General features: G+C 55.5%; 1 protein-coding gene across 2 annotated transcripts; it reads right to left on the minus strand.

The window, feature by feature from the left end:
* Positions 1 to 11,061: 11,061 nt before the first annotated feature.
* Positions 11,062 to 16,370, minus strand: LOC124107476 (lipocalin-1-like). 2 transcript variants are annotated; one of them, XM_046465553.1, is made up of 6 exons: positions 16,237 to 16,370; positions 14,602 to 14,735; positions 13,557 to 13,624; positions 13,369 to 13,473; positions 11,393 to 11,488; positions 11,062 to 11,261 (listed from the first exon to the last, which is right to left on the minus strand). In XM_046465553.1, the coding sequence occupies exons 1-6, from the start codon at positions 16,324 to 16,326 to the stop codon at positions 11,233 to 11,235; spliced, it is 522 nt and encodes a 173-aa protein (XP_046321509.1). In that variant the 5' UTR covers positions 16,327 to 16,370; the 3' UTR covers positions 11,062 to 11,232. The 2 variants fall into 2 exon arrangements, with proteins under 2 accessions (XP_046321509.1, XP_046321508.1); XM_046465552.1 differs by having other exon boundaries at positions 11,062 to 11,488.
* Between the last annotated feature and the right edge of the window lie 1,825 nt (positions 16,371 to 18,195).

Genomic DNA, 18,195 nt, shown 5'->3' on the forward strand with positions numbered 1-18,195 from the left:
ATTTGCACACAGAGCTGAGGAAGTGAGCCATGGAGGAGTCAGGCGGGAGAGGGTTCCAGGAGGGGACATGCGGTGCAGGCCAGGGAGAGGGTGCCTGGCATGTGCCAGGAGCAGCCTGGAGGGCGGAGCAGCTGGAGCAGAGGACACAGGGCTAGACCGGCTGGATCCCAGGAGAGAGGGAGGCAGGACTGCAGGGCTGGCCGTGGGCCATTGGAAGGACTTGGCTGCTACTCTGAAACGGGGGACCTTGGAGGGCTTTGGCAGAATCGGGATGTGGCTCACTCTTCTAAAGGGTCCCACTAGTGGCTGCAGTGGGGGCAGATATTTGGAGGTGTGGGGAAGCTATACAGCCTGAGAGATGAGTTGGAAGACACTGCCATAGTCCAGGCCAGAATGATGGGGCATGACATCTGTCTATGGAGCAGGGAGTGACAGTGTGTGGACATCTGGATTGACCACGAATGGTTCGAAAATAAGTCAGAACTATTGAAATGATTGATTTTAGAGGTTGGGCCCCAGGTAATGCTGGTTTTGATGCCTTATAGAGGGAATTAAATGATGTCAGCCATTGTCAAGGCCACTGTGAACCTCGAGGGAATCCTATCACCAAGCCGAGAGGGGACTCAGAGGTCAAGGCAGCTTTGCTGGGTTGATTGGAGGAGATAAAGGTGGCACCTGGGGCAGTAGCAATGACCAGAGCCTGTGAGACAATGCCCAGATGGGAAGCATCTAAGGAGGAGGGGCCCCTGAAATGTGCAGAGAGTCCTGTGAGCAGGTAGGGAAATGCCCGTCTGTGGGAGACCAACCTTGCTTGTGACTGAGTCACACTCCCTGGTTGGGTGCTTAGGGGCTCAGTCACAGAAATGTGGCAGAGCTTTCCCCACCCTTCTTGGGTTTGAGGGTCCATGTCTCGTGCATGGGCGTGTCTTCCTATAGCCCCATGGGTGGAGCTACGCTCACCTGTTCCTTTGTTATATAACCCCTTGCCCTGTTTAGGACAGAATCTTCCATGGAAGTGCCTTGTGTGTGTCCCCTTCTCTTACTGTGCCGTAGGGTGTGGCCTACCCAGGTGTCAGTCAACCTGCTGACAGTGGACATCATGAAGTTAGACTCAGCCCCCTGAACCTGACCCCTTGCCTCATTTGAATAGCTTCTCCTCAATAAAAGGGGTTAGCACGTGCGCTCTCTCTTGCTCTCTCTCTTCCTGTGGACCCTTAAGGTCAGAAGAGCCGTCACATCAACCCCAAAGAAAAAGGTATTTGTGTCTCTTGTGTGGTTATTTTGTGCAGCCCAGTCAGCCCAGTTTACCTGGAGTGACCCCTGAGCCTTTTAGTCACGAGAACAGAAACCTGACACCCATCCACACCAGAGGACAGAGTTCCACAGACCTGAGAGGTCACTTGCGTTAAGAACGCTTCCAAGAACTGAAGGGAAAACTGTTAGCTAGTAGTTGGTAATGAACAGTAGAATACAAACAAATAAATGTTCAGGGTCACAGGATTTTTTTCAAAAATTGCTTTAATGTCTAATGAATAATAATAATGATAATAATAATAATAATCAAACAACTTACAGAAAAATAGCACATGCACAAATCTTGAGAACAAACAGGTGGAAACTAAAGGGTCCAGTTCAGAAATACATGAAGAAAGAAAGACCAATGGCACAAACCCCCGGCAGGTCTATGGGGTTGTTGTAAAGTGAGACTCATGGCCACAAATCCCTCATGTCTTTCAGAAGAGAAACGTCTTTAGTAGCACAGGCACACTAAGGCACGTTCTGCCCGTCCACTGACCCCAGTACCCACATACTCACAGAATTGTCTCGCAGATGAAGCCCCCTGAATAAGATGGTTGCTGTGACAGTTCCCAGAGGACCAGCTAGGGTCACAACTCCCCTGCCCAACATGAAGGAGGAGCTCACCAACCAATGGCGAAGGCTGCAAAGGGTGGACTCTGAACTCTGGAAAACACCCAGCAGTGGTGAGCGGAGGCAGCGCTGTGGCTTGGTCCACTCTCTCCTGGGAGTCCACTTGAGTCCTCTTGCTTGGCTTGTCACCTCTGACTACACTGTCTTTCATCAGAACCCCAGAACCACGATCTCAGCTTCAGCTCCCCACGCTCCTGTGACATGTGACCCGGTACCGTGACTTGGATTGATGGCCATCTACAGGACAGGAGTCTCCCCTCACCTCGTTCCCCTCCCAGCTTTGGCTGAGACGATGTCTCACTTGGCCTCTGACATCCTGCCTTTGGCCTTGAGCTCCTCCACGTACGCGTCCCTCCACCAAAACTCTGTGGGTCACGTGCTGTCTTATGACATCTTGTCGTTTTTGCTCAGCCGTCCATCACTGCAGTGACACCTCGTCTCTTCTGGGTAGAAGGCAGACCGACACTCTCTCTTGTCTTGGTGGCACCTTTTGGAGCGGGGCCACTGCAGAGGCAACGAGAGCGTCCCACTGCCGAGGCCGTTGTCCAGCGCTGTGCTCCTGACTGTCGTTAGGAGCGGGCCTCACAGTCTCCCCTCAGGGCTTCTCCAGAGGGCACTAAGTCACCTTCTTGGTCTACCTGGTCCTTGTTCCTCTCTCACAGCGTCGATCCTGTTGAGGTGCAGACTTGCTGTGTTTCCAACACAGTGACACCAAAACCTCCGCTCCCCTCCCCTCCTCAGCATCAGGCCTGCGCTGCTCTGGGGTCCCACACGGAAGGAGTAGGGGCCACTTCCCCAGGCTACGTCAGTTAGCTGGCGTTTCTTAAATTGATTACAAACTTGAGTGACAGGGTTTAGCAGACAAGGTGTTAAATATGGGACTTGGACAGGCATGCCATACCACGTTCTCAGGAGCCACACAGGGACGCCTCCTGGCTCTGGGTTTAGAATGGCATTTGTGGGAGAGATGCCTTCAGATACCCATCTCCCTAGGATCTCAGTGCTGCTGGGCTTGACAGACTCTGGCCTCATTGCTTTATAGATGGGAAATCAACCATCCCTATTGGCTACCACCCCATTGAGAGCATCCTGGGAATCTGGGACCATCTTGACCCACAGATCCTGAAGAAGAGATTAATTTTCTTTTTTAACGTTACAAGGGAACAAAGAAAAATGGCCCATCAATGGGAGCCTCACCTACAATGATCTTTAGATTAGATTAGATTCCTTTCCAATTAGATTCCTTTCATAGGAAGGAAGCCAAATGGTCAGAGGTCCCCTATGTACAAGCTTTCTTCCTACTAAGGGACTAAAAAGACTCGTGTGCTACGTGTGACATTGATGACGCCCTTCTAGCATGATGAGTCAGGACCTTGCTGGCCTAGGGACCCCCAACCACACCTTCCCCCCTCTCAACAGTGTGCTTCCCACTCTGACCCGTCACCCCTGATTCTCCCACTGTTCCTCTGTTCCCCCATCATCGATGGCTCCCGCTCCCTGCTGACCTGGTTTGCCTCATCATAAGCCTGTCCCCACTGAGCCCATTACCAGGGCACGCCCATTTCAAGAGACAGAGGAGAACTGGGGCCAGTCGGAATACAGGTGATGTTTTCTAGGCATCCACCTATAAAAGAGTGAAGTTGGACGTCAGGCCATGAGCAAAAGTTTACTCAGAATGAATCCAAGACCCAAATGTGGGAGTCAACATCTTAAAGCTCTCAGAGGTCCTGGAAACCTTAGTGACCTTGGCTTTGACCAGCCATGTTTACATACGACACCCACAGATCAGGGAAGAGTTCCCCAGGGGTTGAGCGGACTGTGGAGTGACCCTCACCAATCATCCCACACAGAGGCAGAAACCCAGAGAGGGGGAGGTGGCCATTAGAGCAGGTTCACTGCAAGGCACAGGAAGAGCAAGAGAAAGTGAGACGCACCCCCAGGGCCAGGCAGGCAGGTCAGCCGGGGACCAGCGTGCTCCCAGATGATTTGGGGTGGGCTGTCATTAGGGTGGGACTGTTTGAAGTGACCCTGCTCTTGGGCCTGGCACTAGCGTAGCTGCTGCCCACTGGGGAAAAGTGCTATGGCTACAACGTGTGAAAATTGAGGATACATGTCCAGGGATTGGGTCACGTTGCCCTTTCTGGCCAAATGCCACAGGGACTAGGCCATGTAATGGTCAACTGACCCTCACAGTAGCTGTGGGCAGATGCACAGCCTTGGGATATCACGTGTGCCCTTAATCTAGAGAGGAGTGGGATGGGCACCCTCTGTGGAGGGAGGGGGAGAGCAGTGGTGCTGCTTGGTGGCTCCGAGTCTGCTTTCTCCCACGGCCCGCCCCACAGCAGAGGGGTGCATGCCCTCACAGCAGCGCATGATGGGGATTGGGTCCTCTGGGTCAGCTGCTGGCCAGGGGCCCTTTTACAGCCTCCCACTCTCTCGACTCCCCCTCTTCTCATTCCTGCTCATCTCTAGCTGCCTACCTATACTAATAGAACCAAAGGAAGACACAAAATAGACTTCATGCAGATTTAGGACTTTGGAACATCAAAGGAATCTTCACAGGAAAGGAAATGGCCAGGCAAGGATGTGAGATTGGATTCATAAATCACATATCAAAGAAGCACCTATGACAACAACACAGGGAGTGCTCTTATAACTAAGAGTCCAGTGGAAAATGCCAATCAAAGCCGTGTGAAAGACACATTCACACCCACTGAGGGAGCTAGAATCCAGTCAGAAGATGGCAAAGGCTGACAGCAGGGTGTGTGGAGAAGCCCTCACATACACAGTGGGAATAGGAACTGGTGCACCTGCTCAGAAAAGAGAAGATCAGCATTCACCCAACAGTGAGAAAGAATTGCCACGTGACAGCAGTTCCACCCTGGGTCTCTATCCAGGAGTTGAAATGCTATGTTCACACAAACACTACACATGGATGTCCATGGTTATACCCAAAAGTATAAGTGGCCTTGATGTCCACAACAGATGGCTCCGTGGACACAGTGTGTGCAGCCTGATACACATGGTAGAACAGTATTCAGTCGTGGAAAGCTATGGAGGTGTGGCACCCTCTACAACACAGATGAACCTCATGTAACAGGTGTGGCTCCATCTACAGCACAGATGAACCTACTGAAGCATGTGTGGTACCCTCTACAGCACAGATGAACCTGGTGTAGAAGGTGTGGCACCCTATACAGCACAGATGAACCTAGAGTAGCAGGTGTGGCACCAACTACAGCACTGATGAACCTGGTGTAGCAGGTGTGGCACCCTCTACAGCACAGAAGAACCTGGTTACTAGGTGTGGCTCCCTCTACAGCACAGATGAACCTGGTGTAGCAGGTGTGGCTCCCTCTACAGCACAGAAGACCCTGGTGTAGCAGGTGTGTCACCCTCTACAGCTCCAATGAACCTGGTGTAGCAGGTGTGGCTCCCTCTACAGCACAGATGAACCTGGTGTAGCAGGTGTGGTTCCCTTTACAACACAGGTGAACCTGGTGTAGCAGGCGTGGCTCCCTCTACAACACAGATGAACCTGGTGTGGCAGGTGTGGCTCCCTGTACAGCACAGATGAACCTGGTGCATCAGGTATGCCTCCCTCTACAGCACAGAAGACCGTGGTATAGCAGGTGTGGATCTCTCTACAGCACAGATAAACCGGGTGTAGCAGGTGTGCCTCCTTCTACAGCACAAATGACCCTCGTGTAGCAGGTGTGGCTCCCTATACACACAGATGAACCTGGTGTAGGAGGTTTGGCTCCCTCTACAGGACTGATGAACCTGGTGTATCAGGTGTGGCTCCCTCTACAGCAAACATGAACATGGTGTAGCAGGTGTGGCACCCTCTACAGCACAGATGAACCTGGTGTGGCAGGTGTGGCTCCCTCTACAGCACAGATGAACCTGGTGTGGCAGGTGTGGCTCCCTCTACAGCACAGATCATCCTGGTGTCTACAGCACAGATGAACCTGGTGTAGCATGTGTGGCACCCTCTACAGCTCCAATAAACCTGGTATAGCAGGTATGGCTCCCTCTACAGCACAGGTGAATCTGGTGTAGCAGGTGTGGCTCCCTCTACAGCACAGAAGACCCTGGTGTAGCAGGTGTGTCACCCTCTACAGCTCCAATGAACCTGGTGTAGCAGGTGTAGCTCCCTGTACAGCACAGATGAACCTGGTTTGGCAGGTGTGGCTCCCTCTACAGCACAGATGAACCTGGTGTGGCAGGTGTGTTACCCTCTACTGCACAGATGAACTTGGTGTCGCAGGTGTGGCTCCCTCTAGAGCACAGATGAACCTGGTGCTGCAGGTGTGGCTCCCTCTAGAGCACAGATGAACCTGGTGTGGCAGGTGTGGCTCCATCTACAGCACAGATGAACCTGGTGTACCAGGTGTGGCTCCCTCTACAGCACAGATGAACCTTGTGTGGCAGGTGTGGCTCCCTGTACAGCACAGATGAACCTGGTGCATCAGGTATGCCTCCCTCTACAGCACAGATGACCGTGGTATAGCAGGTGTGGCTCCCTCTACAGCACAGATAAACCAGGTGTAGCAGGTGTGCCTTCCTCTACAGCACAGATGACCCTCGTGTAGCAGGTGTGGCTCCCTCTACAGACAGATGAACCTGGTGTAGGAGGTTTGGCTCCCTCTACAGCACTGATGAACCTGGTGTAGCAGGTGTCACTCCCTCTACAGCACAGATGAACCTGGTGTGGCAGGTGTGCCTCCCTCTACAGCAAAGATGATCCTGGTGTCTACAGCACAGATGAATGTGGTGTAGCATGTGTGGCACCCTCTACAGCTCCAATAAACCTGGTGTAGCAGGTATGGCTCCCTCTACAGCACAGATGAACCTGGTGTAGCAGGTGTGGCTCCCTCTACAGCACAGATGAACCTGGTGTGGCAGGTGTGTTATCCTCTACAGCACAGATGAACCTGGTGTGGCAGGTGTGGCTCCCTCTAGAGCACAGATGAACCTGGTGTGGCAGGTGTGGCTCCATCTACAGCACAGATGAACCTGGTGTACCAGGTGTGGCTCCCTCTACAACACAGATGAACCTGGTGTGGCAGGTGTGGCTCCCTGTACAGCACAGATGAACCTGGTGCATCAGGTATGCCTCCCTCTACAGCACAGATGATCGTGGTATACCAGGTGTGGCTCCCTCTACAGCACAGATAAACCAGGTGTAGCAGGTGTGCCTTCCTCTACAGCACAGATGACCCTCGTGTAGCAGGTGTGGCTCCGTCTACAGACAGATGAACCTGGTGTAGGAGGTTTGGCTCCCTCTACAGCACAGATGAACCTGGTGTAGCAGGTGTCACTCCCTCTACAGCACACATGAACATGGTGTAGCAGGTGTGGCGCCCTCTACAGCACAGATGAACCTGGTGTGGCAGGTGTGGCTCCCTCTACAGCACAGATCATCCTGGTGTCTACAGCACAGATGAACCTGGTGTAGCATGTGTGGCACCCTCTACAGCTCCAATAAACCTAGTGTAGCAGGTATGGCTCCCTCTACAGTACAGGTGAATCTGGTGTAGCAGGTGTGGCTCCCTCTACATCATAGATGACCCTGGCATAGCAGGTGTGGCTCCCTCAACATCAAAGAAGAACCTGGTGTAGTAGGTGTGGCTCCCTCTAGAGCACAGATGAACCTGGTGTAGCAGGTGTGGAACTCTTTCAGCACACATGAACCTAGTTTATCAGGTGTGGCTCCCTCGACAGTATAGATGAACCTTGCTTAGTAGGTGTGGCTACCTCTACAGCACAGATGAACCTGGTGTAGCAGTTGTGGCTCCCTGTACAGCACAGATGAACCTGGTTTAGCAGGTGTGGCTCCCTCTACAGCACAGATGAACCTGGTGTGGCAGGTGTGTTACCCTCTACAGCACAGATGAACCTGGTGTCGCAGTTGTGGCTACCTCTACAGCACAGATGAACCTGGTGTAGCAGGTGTGGCTCCCTGTACAGCACTGGTGAACCTGGTGTAGCAGTTATGGCTCTCTACAGCACAGATGAACCTGGTGTAGCTTTGTGGCACTCTCTACATCATAGATGAACCTGGTTTGGCAGGTGCAGCACCTTTTACAGCACAGATGAACCTGGTGTAGCAGTTGTGGCTCCCTCTATAGCACAGATGTACTTCCAATATGGTCCCAGGGGAGAGAAGCCAGTCTCAAGGAGCATCCGTGCCATTGCAGGTGCGTGAAACATCCTGAACCCAGAAATCCCTGGAGATGAGAGGCAACTAAGAGCCTGCTAGTGCTAGGGGGCTGAAGGGGTACAAGTGGTGACCGGAGTGAGGAGCCTGCTAGATTATGAGCTACTCCGACTCAGATAATGCTGATGGTTCCCAGCCTGGAGAATACACTGAAAACCAGCGGATGATTTCATTTAAAGGGTGACGTTTATGGCATGCAAATGACATCAGTGTTTTCACCGCCTCCTCGGAGAGGCCTCCCAGACTTCCCAGGACCCCCCTCTCCCTGGGGTTCCCTGCTCATTCACTCACAGCCCCACTGCTTGTCAATCTCCCCATGTGGTAGGTAGTGTGCATAATGGCCCTGGAGCTGTCCTGTGCTCATCCCAAGAGACTTGAATGTGTGACCAAAAGGAGTTTTCAGATGTGCTTCAGTTGAGAGTCCTGAGATGAGCCATTCTCCTGGTACCTGGGTGAGTCCAAAGCAGCCACAGTGATCCCTGTGAGAGTGGGGGGAAGGGAAGAGGGAGGGGAGAGAGGAGGGACCGCGAGGGATTATGTGGGGACCCAAGAAGAGGGCAGAAAAGAGGAAAGACCTGCACTGCTGGCTGGGAAGAGAGAGGAGGAGCCCTGAGCCCAGACATGTCCTCCCGTGGAAGTGGGAAACTGCAGGAAACGTTCCCCCCTCTGCAAGCTCCCCGCAGCCCTTGATTTCAGCCCATGAAGAGGGATGGGAGTTACACGTATGGACCTGTCTCATCAAAAGCTAAACGTTTGGTTTGGGTTGTGTCTTTATTGGGCAGGAGGAACACGCCCAGGCTCCCAGTGCACAGGAGGAAGGGCAGGGCCGGCGTCGCCCCGCCCCGCTGTCGACAGAGAGCGGTCTCCCCACTGCCCTCTCCGCCAGCTCAGGCGACCGGGCAGTCAGATTGTCCTCTAGCTCCTCAGTGAAAGGCGGTCCCCACTCTTGCCAACCACGGTGCAAGAGTGAGGTTGCCTGTACTTGCAGAGCATGGGGGCATCTCGCAGATGGAAAATGGGATGTGGGAGGCGCAGGGCACAAAGTGACCCCACAGAGCCTCCAGGTGTTAGCTGAGCTTGCTCAGGGACAGTCCTTATGGGAAGCCAGGCTTTGGGAAAGGAACCAACATGTGGCTGCAAACAAAGACAATAACCAGAAGGACCAGGGATGGAGAGACTGCTTCTGACTTGTGGTTTAGATGTGAGGTGTTTCCCAAAGCTCATGTGGACGACTGCAAGAATGTTTAGAGGTGAAATGATTGGTCTGTGAGAACCCTGACATAATCAGCACATTAATCCCTGATAGGGACTAACTAAGTGGTAACTGGAGGCAGGTGGGGTGTGCCTGGGAGAGGTGGGCTCCTAGGGTGTGCCTTTGGGCTCTATATTTGTCCTTGGTAAGAGGAGAAGTCTCTCTGCTTCCTGATGTGATGTCCAGCCTCACCTCCGGCCCCAAGGAATGGAAACGGTTGTCTATGGACCTAGACTTCTGAAACCATGAGCCCCAAATAAATTTTTCCTCCTCTAAAATTGTTATTGTCAGGTCTTTTGGTCACATCAGTGAAAAAGCTTATTAAAATATGACTGTACTGGGGATTTCTGGAAGGAAATGTCAAGTTTTGAGCTCAAGCAGAGAAAAGAAACTTCTAAAGAAAGTCTTTAGAAAGAAGAGAGAAAACTATAAAGCACCAATTTAAAAACATGGTGGGGCGGGGGACAGAAAGGCTGTACCATGTTCTTAAAACTATATGTGACTTTTGTAGCCACAGGACAGCAGTGGCTGAAAATCAGACCCCAAGTTTAATAGCAGGGCTTCAGAATTACTTGGGGAGTTGCATTCAAACCTGGTGAAGTCCCTTGTGTGTAAGTCAAGTCAATAGGGGGAGAGGTTGACACACAGAATTGGGACATTTGTGCAAGGCCAGATGACAGTGAGGGTGTTATGGTTTGGATCAAGAGTTCCTGTGTTTATACAGGAGTGTTCAGAGATAAAATCATTGGCTTGTAAGAATTGTGACCTAATCAGTCCTTTCTAGTTTGAATGGCGTAACAGGGTGGTAACTAGGTAGTTGAGGCATGACTGGAGGAGGTAGGTCACAGGGGGACCTCGGAAGTCATATTTTGCTTCTGTCCCTGACTTGCTCTCTCTTGCTCCCTGGCTGCATGAGCTGAGCAGCCTTCCTCCACAGGGCCCTCCCCCATGATGTGCTGCCTCACCTTGGACCCAATGGAGTCAGCCATCTATGGACTGAGACTTCTGAAACTATGAGCCCCAAATAAACTTCTCCTCCTCTAAATTGTTCTCATTAGGCATTTTGGTCACAGGGAAAAACAAAAACAAAAACCTTACGCAGAATGTCTTGATCCCCCATGGATGCCCCTGAAATCTCCTGCCTTGCCTGAGATCAGACTGTTCATTTGTGGCCTCCTGCTGCTGAGGCCGGGGGTAGGAATGGGTTCTAGGGTATGACACCCACAGTGTCGAATCAGGCTGAATCAACATGTGTGCGATGACAACCCCAGAACTCTCGACAACTCCCTACAAACTCTGCACGGTACGACCTCACTGTGGCAAGGATCCTAGCAGCATGAGGCCTCAGCCCTGGGGACCCCAGCCCTGCTCAGGTGCCTGCCTGAGAGCCTCCTGCTGCCAGGAGAATTCGCTCTTTTCTCTGGCTAACCCCTGGCCTCCTTTCTTAGAGCATTTACTGAAAAGGGCTTGCAGCTGTGACTGGTCACTAACTCAGACCCAAAGGGTCTCTCCCAGGGGCCTGAAAACCTTTCCTTTGAAATGTGACCGTCAGGGGGCAGAGGACTGTCTCCCTGTCTCTGTGGGAGAACAGAGTCCTTAGGTGGATAACTGCCACCAGCAGGCGCACCAGCCTCATTTCATCACGCTGACCAAGCTCTGGGGTTTCCCATGTGGCCAGGGGCCATTGTCCAGCTTTATTAGGATGAGATGTGAGGCGGCGTGGGCTGGGCCCTGCTCTTTCTTGCCACAGGGAGTTGCTTGTGGGAGGGAAAGGGTGGCCAGGGTTCTCAGCTCCATCCTCCCGGGTGCTCTGCAGCCCCCTCCTGCTCTAGGACTCTCTGGGCAACTTACAGGCTTCTGCAGACCCAGAAAAACACAAGGGATGGGAACAGGTGGTCACCATCTAATAGGAGGAAGGAGACCCAAAGGCCCAGCCGCTGGTGACGGAGATCACAGGTGAAGGGAGGAGAAAGGAGGGCCCTGGTTACCAAGGTGGGGAGGGGCGGTGATCTTGGTCAGCCCTTTGTCTTTCACAAACTTCTCAAAGATGCTCAGAGCCTCTGGGTCTTCCTCCAGGGTGCGGCCTGCAGGGCAGATGGAGGGAGGTGGGTATGGAAGCTGGTGCCCCGTCCACTGGGGCATGAGGAGAGGGGGCTTGGGATCCTGGTGGGGCTTATCTCTCCAGTCTAGATACTGTCATCTCCCCCAGGGGCTTCCAGCCACTGAGAGGACTCAAGCCAACTGTGCCAGGGGCTCCAGGGACTGGGATGGAATCTCCCAGCACAAACCTCTGGGGAAAGAGCCAGCCAGGGGACGTCTCCAGGCAACAACCACTTCTGCATCTTCTTTGGGACTAGACACTTATGCCTCTGAGCTCCTGGAAAAGCTCAGAGGCCCCAGGGGATCCCTGTCTCCAAAGTTTCCACAGGAAAGAGGTGCCACTGCCCCAACCCTGGCAAGCAGAGGACCAATGAAGAGTTCCCTGCATGGGCACATCCTAGGCTCAGGGACACCGTCCCTCCAAACCCCAATCACTCCAGGAGAAACAGCCCTGAGTGTGACCACAGGGGGAGCAGAAGGAGGGAAGGGGTGGGGCCTACCTGTCAATGACCCGTCTCCATGAATCAGACCCCTGCCCCACAAAGATGCCCATCCTTAAGGATTGTCCCTGTGTGCCCTCAGCTCCTCCAGACCCCCATCACCCCCACTGCCCAGTCTCCCTGGCCCAAACCTCTCCTTGCAGACCTGGTCTCAGAGGCTGCACCCTGGGCACCTCTAGACTCGCAATGTGCACATCACCCCGAGTTCTGTCCAGGCACCCTCCTCACACAGGGGCACTGAGCACCGACAGGGCACACTGCCTTCCTGCCCATCTCCCCCCAGCTTCCACCCCAGGAAGCTGTTCCTAGGACTCTGGGACTCTCAGTAGAGAGCGATTTGTGAGCTCTTAGCCTCTCCAATTCTCAGCTCAGGTCCTGCCCAAAACCACACCCCACATGCACCCTATTTGTGCGGAGGTATGTCCTGCACTGGACCAGGAGATGGGGTGACATGTGAAATTCAATCTAGAAGTGACCTGGGGGCACCTGGAGGGTCTGGGCAGCACCAAGGGCCTCGGCCATCAGCAGGGTAACACCAAGGGCCCCTGAGGTCCATGCTTATGATCAGAGTGGGCCCAGTGGGCAGGCCTCCCTGTCCATGTCTCCCTGCTGCTGCCAGAGCTCCCACATAGCCATCACTGGGGCCTTATGGGTCCAGAGCCTCCCAGGGAGCTGTGGGCAGAGAAGACCAGACAGTGGGTGCAGCACACACAGGACAGGCAGGACAGGCAGGGGCTGATGGGCAAGAGCAGGAAGGGCCCACTGCGGCTCTGTCAGAAGGATACTGGGGGCCAAGCTCTGGAGAACTCTGGCGGAGACTAGAAAGGCTGCAGGGAGCTGTGAGTCTCAGGGTGGAGATGGCTCCAAGGGTTAGTGGCCAGGGACAGGGTCTCCACCTGGGCACAGCTGACCTCTAGGGAGGGGTCCTTGCTGTGGGGGCATCCTCGCACAGCAAGGTGGGGAGCAGGGCTCCAGCCTCCACCCCAGGATGCCAGGACCCCAGCTCAGCCGTCATCAGGGTAACACATCTCCAGATGTTGCTCAATGTCCCTGGGGACAAGTAGGCCTTCAAACAGGTCCCCTGGGGTCAGAGCATGACCACACCAACAGCTGACTGAGCAGGAAAGGAAGGGGTCAGGGCCAGGTGGCCCAGGAGCGGACGTGGGCATGCGGATTTGTGATGTAAGAGCTGAGGATGAGAGGCCAAAATCTAGAAACTCCTCTCCCACCGAGTATCCAGGAGTCCCAGAAATGGCTGCCCAGGTGGGAACTGCAGATAGCTGGACAGGAAGGCATTGCACCCTGTCTGCCGGCACCCTGGAGGTTCACACCCAACTCCACACGGTCGAGAGGCTGGAGCGCACCCATGAGCATCGTCATCTGGTAGGTTTGCTGTATCTTGCCCTTGAAGTAGGCAATGGCGTGATCCTTCCCTGGCAAGAAGTGGACAGAGATGGTGTGCCTCCAACCTGTGGGCAACGCAAGCCACTTGGCCTTCAGGTGTCCTTCTGCAGACCCTACTGAAAGAAAGAATGCACATCTGGCCACTTACCAGTTTGGAAGGTGCCCTGGGAGGCTACATCCAGGATCATTTGGAACTGAATGCATCCAATGGGTTTCCTGGAACACAGAGCCAAGCACGGTTCTCCCCCTGGACGCCTGCCCCCTCCTTCCCTGCTGCCTCCCACAGAGCTCCCAGTGGTGAGGCCAGCCCCCATCTCCTCCTGACACATAACACTCCACAGTCAGCCTGGGCTCTTCAACTCTGTGGCCAGAGTCCCCAGGAGACCCATCTTTAGGTCCCCAAGCCCCTGGAGTCTGGACCTCCAATTGTGCCTGGAATGGCTTCAGAAGGTCCCTTCTATAAGCAAGTAGGTCTCTTTGGGTGGCAGCAGCTGGTCAGGATCAGGCTCCCAGAAGGAACACAGACCCCAGCAAGACCCCACAGTCCAGGCTGGATCTCTGAGGTCATCTGAAGGTTCCTATCCTAGTCCAGGGAGGAGGCCAGGAGGTCCCAGCAGGCCCCAGCCCCCAGGACATGGATGGCCAAGGACCCCACCTCCCTCACCCCCGTGTGCTCCAGGTGGCACAGCTGGGAGAAGCCTGGAAGGCTGCAGAGCCGTAACCCACGCTCTGGTCAGGCAGCCTGGTGCCCCGCAGACCCAGGCCTCTGCCCACCAAGGAGGCCAGGTCCTGCCCTGGGTCCCCAAATGCTCTTCCAAACGCATCTCCCAGAGGAGAGTCCTGGTCCTGGAGCCTTGGCTGCTTACTGACTGCACAACCCAGAGCAGATCCCGAAGGAGGCGGAGGCAGAAGAGTGCTCCGTGCCCACACCTGGTTTCTCCAGGAGCAAGTCACGCTGTGCTGGAGAGCTGGGGTCACAGGAGCACCTCAGAGACACACCAGCACATGGGCAGGTGGGGTCCTGTGCTCAGCTCAGAGTCCCCATGAGTGTCGTTGCCCTGGTTACCAAGGGCGCCTGGCAGGTTCCCGAGATAACCCAAGAGGGGGCTATTTTGCCACTCGAGGGACCAGTTGAGATCAGGGACTAGGGGCAGGGGAGGGGGAGATGAAGGGGCCACCTGCAGGGCACTCACATGAGGTTCATCCTGAACTCCAGCTTGTTGAGTTTGTTTCTGACAAACTTGAAGGGAGGCAGCGGGTGGGTCTTCTTCTCCTCGGGAATAGGCAAGTCTCCTGCCCAGCGCACGATGTGCCAGTCTCCCAGAAGCTGAGGGAGGGGAGCCAGCTCTGAGCAGGCTGTAGGGGCAGGGCAGCCAGGGAAAGGGGTCCAGGTGGGGCTGACCTGGGGGCAGAGGCAGGAGGGATGGTTTGGGGTCTCTGCAGGCTGAGGCCTGAGACTCCAGGAGCCAGAGGAGGCCTGGTCAGGGCATCCCCTTCCATCAGCAGTAGGCGAGCCAGGCAGGCTGGGGCAGGGGCCCTCCAGGGCAACACACCTCCTGGGAGGGCCTCTGACCCGGGGCCATGCACAGGCCACCCAGAGGGGCCCAGAAAGTCACCTAAAGGACTAGTGGAACTTCATTATTAGAGAGATGAGATAGGAGAACAAGGCAAGGGACAGAGTGGACAGAGCTCAGGAGAGTCACAGGGGACATGTTGATCCTGCACCAACTAAGCATGGCTACTCTGATAACCACGGTCACTGCTGCAGGGTGACCAGACCACAGCACTGGTCTCTGCTTCCTTCCCTTGCTGGCACCCGCTCCTCCGAGGACTGACTCACCCAAGTCCTCCAGAGACCAAGGGCGGTCAGTCTGAACTTGGGAGACAGGCACCTGACAGTGACCGGTCCTGAGCATTTGACCCCAGCAGCCTCAGCACTGGCTTCTGCCTCATTCTGGCTCTGGGTCCCACGTGCCCTTGACCTCATCAGTCTCCTTTACCCAGGGCCTCAGGGCCAAGGGGAAGGCCTGGAGTGGCTGACCCTGGGACCTTTGCAGGGGTGCAGAGAAGATCCAGACCAGGGGTTGGGTGTGGAAAGGGCATGGAAGGGAGCTGGGTGCGGACAGAATGACCAGCAGCTGTCCAGTCGCTGAGAGGGGACAGGAAGACTTGAGGGAACCATGGGGAGGCTCTGGGGGCCAGCCGTATGGGCCCAGGGGTCTGACTCCTTGCTAAAGGGAGCAGGGATTCCTGGACACCACCCTTGACCCCAGGGTCTGTTTTGGACTCAGTTTAGCTCCCTGGTCAAGGACACCAGGATAAGGAGGCAGCCACCCGGCACCTTTGTCCATCAGAGGTGGGCCTGGGCTGGTGTGTGGCATCTCCAGGGCTCTAAGTCTTGTCATAAAACAAACCAGAATTTTTGAAAATCAGAAGTTCCTGGGCGATCCACGGTGGTACAGAGGGTCACCCTGAGCCTTTCCCTGGGAGACAAAACACTGAATGGAATCCTAGCTGCAGAACCAGAAGCTTCTCGGAAGCCCAGAAGCTGACAAGGGAGGAAGTAAGTCTCTGGGCAGCGGGGCTGGCAAGACCCAGCCCATGGACAGTTTGGAGAGGCCTCACCCCACGGCCCCTCAGACTCTGGGGGACCTCACAGAAGGCAGGAAGGCACCCTGCTATCCCCAGCACCCCTCCTGTGCCGGAGGAGGTCACCAAGGACACAGGACAGGGCACTGCAAAGGTACACCTGGATTCCCATAATGCACCAGTGCAGAGGCCTGACCTGGGACTCCAGGTCCCACCCCAGCCCTCCCCAGGGCTATCACCTCCTGTGAGCTGGCAGGAGTCAGCAGAAACTTCTGGGCTCGCGCCACAGAGAGCAGGCTCAGCCCCACGGTCAGCAGGAGCAGCCGCATGGTCCCCAGGTCATCTCTGTGCTCCTGCTCCCAGCCGCCATTTATCCTGCCAGGCTGCCCAGGAGGCAGGACCCTGCCCGCCCCACCTGCTCTGAGGCTCCTGGGCCACAGGGTGAGGGCGCTGTTTTGCTTGGATGGAGGTGAAAGGTCAGCACGGAGCTAATCTGTGTGATTAGCCAGTGGGACTGACTCACGTGACCCATTCTGAGGAAGGCTGTCCAGAGGAGAATGTTATCAGAGGGAAGTGGTCACCCGGGAATTGGAGCCAGGGGGTGGCAGACAGGCTCCTGGGCCCTCCCTCCCTGGGAGCTTGGCCAGCCTGGTCCTGATGTGCTCCGCGGGGTCTCCGCCCAGGCCCAGGCCTCAGTTCCCACCAAAAGCAGTTTCTGAACCCCCCCATTGTCCCACCCTAAACTCCAGGCTCAGCATCCAGCCCCTCCCCAAACACCTCCCTGGCTACGCATGGCGCCTGCAGCCCCGGCCCCTGGGCGCCAAGGTGCTGTTTCCCTCCAGCACTCCGTCTCCCACCTGCACCCCTGAGCACCCTGGAGACCTGGCTGGCTCTCTCCCCTGCCCCCGCTCCTGCCCCATCAGCCTGCTGGCCCGGCCTCTGGAAGGCCTCCAAGCCCACCTCCCCCAGGCAGGGCCTTCCTGCTCCAGGCTCAGGGACAGGCCCCCACAGGCCCTGCTGCTCTCTGGCCCGCGCCCCTCACTTGTCCTCTGCTCCCAGACCTGACCGAGGTGTGACCGCAGCGTCTTCCTCCTGTGCCCGTGTATGGTCATGTGTGGGTGCCACGTGTGGGTGTGTCTGTGAGTGTGCACATGCTTGGGTACGGCTGTGCCTGGGTGTCTCTGCCTGTGTCCATGTGTAATGCCTGACAGGCAGCTCTCCACCCTTCCCCAACCTCACCAACTCCTGCTTCTTCCTGCAGTTTGCCTCTTAGCTGCGAACAATCTGCACTTTGACCTTGCATGCCTTTGTGTGATCACATGCAAAGGTCCCCTTTAAGATGGGCCTGTTGCCCCCATTTGCACATGAGGACGCTCAGGTCCAGAAGGTCAAGACAGCCTGCTCAAGTGGTCCAGCCAGCACATGAGAACTCGGTGGCTGATGACTCTGGGCAGCCTGAGCCAGGCTATGGAAGGAGGCAGAGCAGGGGCCTCAGTGGGGGCCCCGGGTAACAAGTCCTGGGTGGACATCCAGCCTCAGCTTCTCTGGAGACTCATCACCTGGGTGAGCTCTGTCCCCACAGGTGGAGTGTTGTCCCAGGGCTTTGATACCCTCACATTGGTGGCTGCATCGCTGATCTGCAGAAGAAGCTCCCAGGGGGCCCGGAGAGTCCAGGGAGAGAGGAAGGATATGGTGTTCTGGGGAACAGGCTCCACAGTGGGCTCAGGCGGGTCAAGGAGACATGTCCATGTCATCAACAGCATGGTCACCCCAGGTGTCCCTGATCGAGGTAGGACCCTTTGCTGGACCTTGCTTGCCACCCTCTCTTCTGAAAGCAGCAGCTCCACGTGCACAGACCCTTCAGCTTGAAGCAGGCTCTCCATGTAGGAGACCCCACCCTGCTTGGGAGGAGGTGGCCAGGACTGGGGCCCTGTGTGCGAGTGCGAACCAGGAACCCAAAGGTGGAGGCGGGGCCTGGAGAAGGTTCCAGAGACTTTGTATAGAAACCTCCAGCACAGCTAGGGGCTGCCCACGCTCTGCCAGCTCAGCCAGGAGGGCATTAGGCCTGAGAGGCACCCCTAGAGCCTGGCCTCCCACAGAGCAGCAGACAGGGTGAGGTGACTGCCTGGCACAGCCAGCCTGGGGACCAGGGTACAGTTGTCCATGGGCTGTCACCAGTGTGCACTGGGGGTGATCTA

The sequence above is a fragment of the Marmota monax genome, unplaced genomic scaffold (assembly GCF_021218885.2).
Source record: "Marmota monax isolate L192 unplaced genomic scaffold, Marmota_monax_Labrador192_F-V1.1 WCK01_AAM20220418_F8-fsc00167, whole genome shotgun sequence".
NCBI lineage: Eukaryota > Metazoa > Chordata > Mammalia > Rodentia > Sciuridae > Marmota > Marmota monax.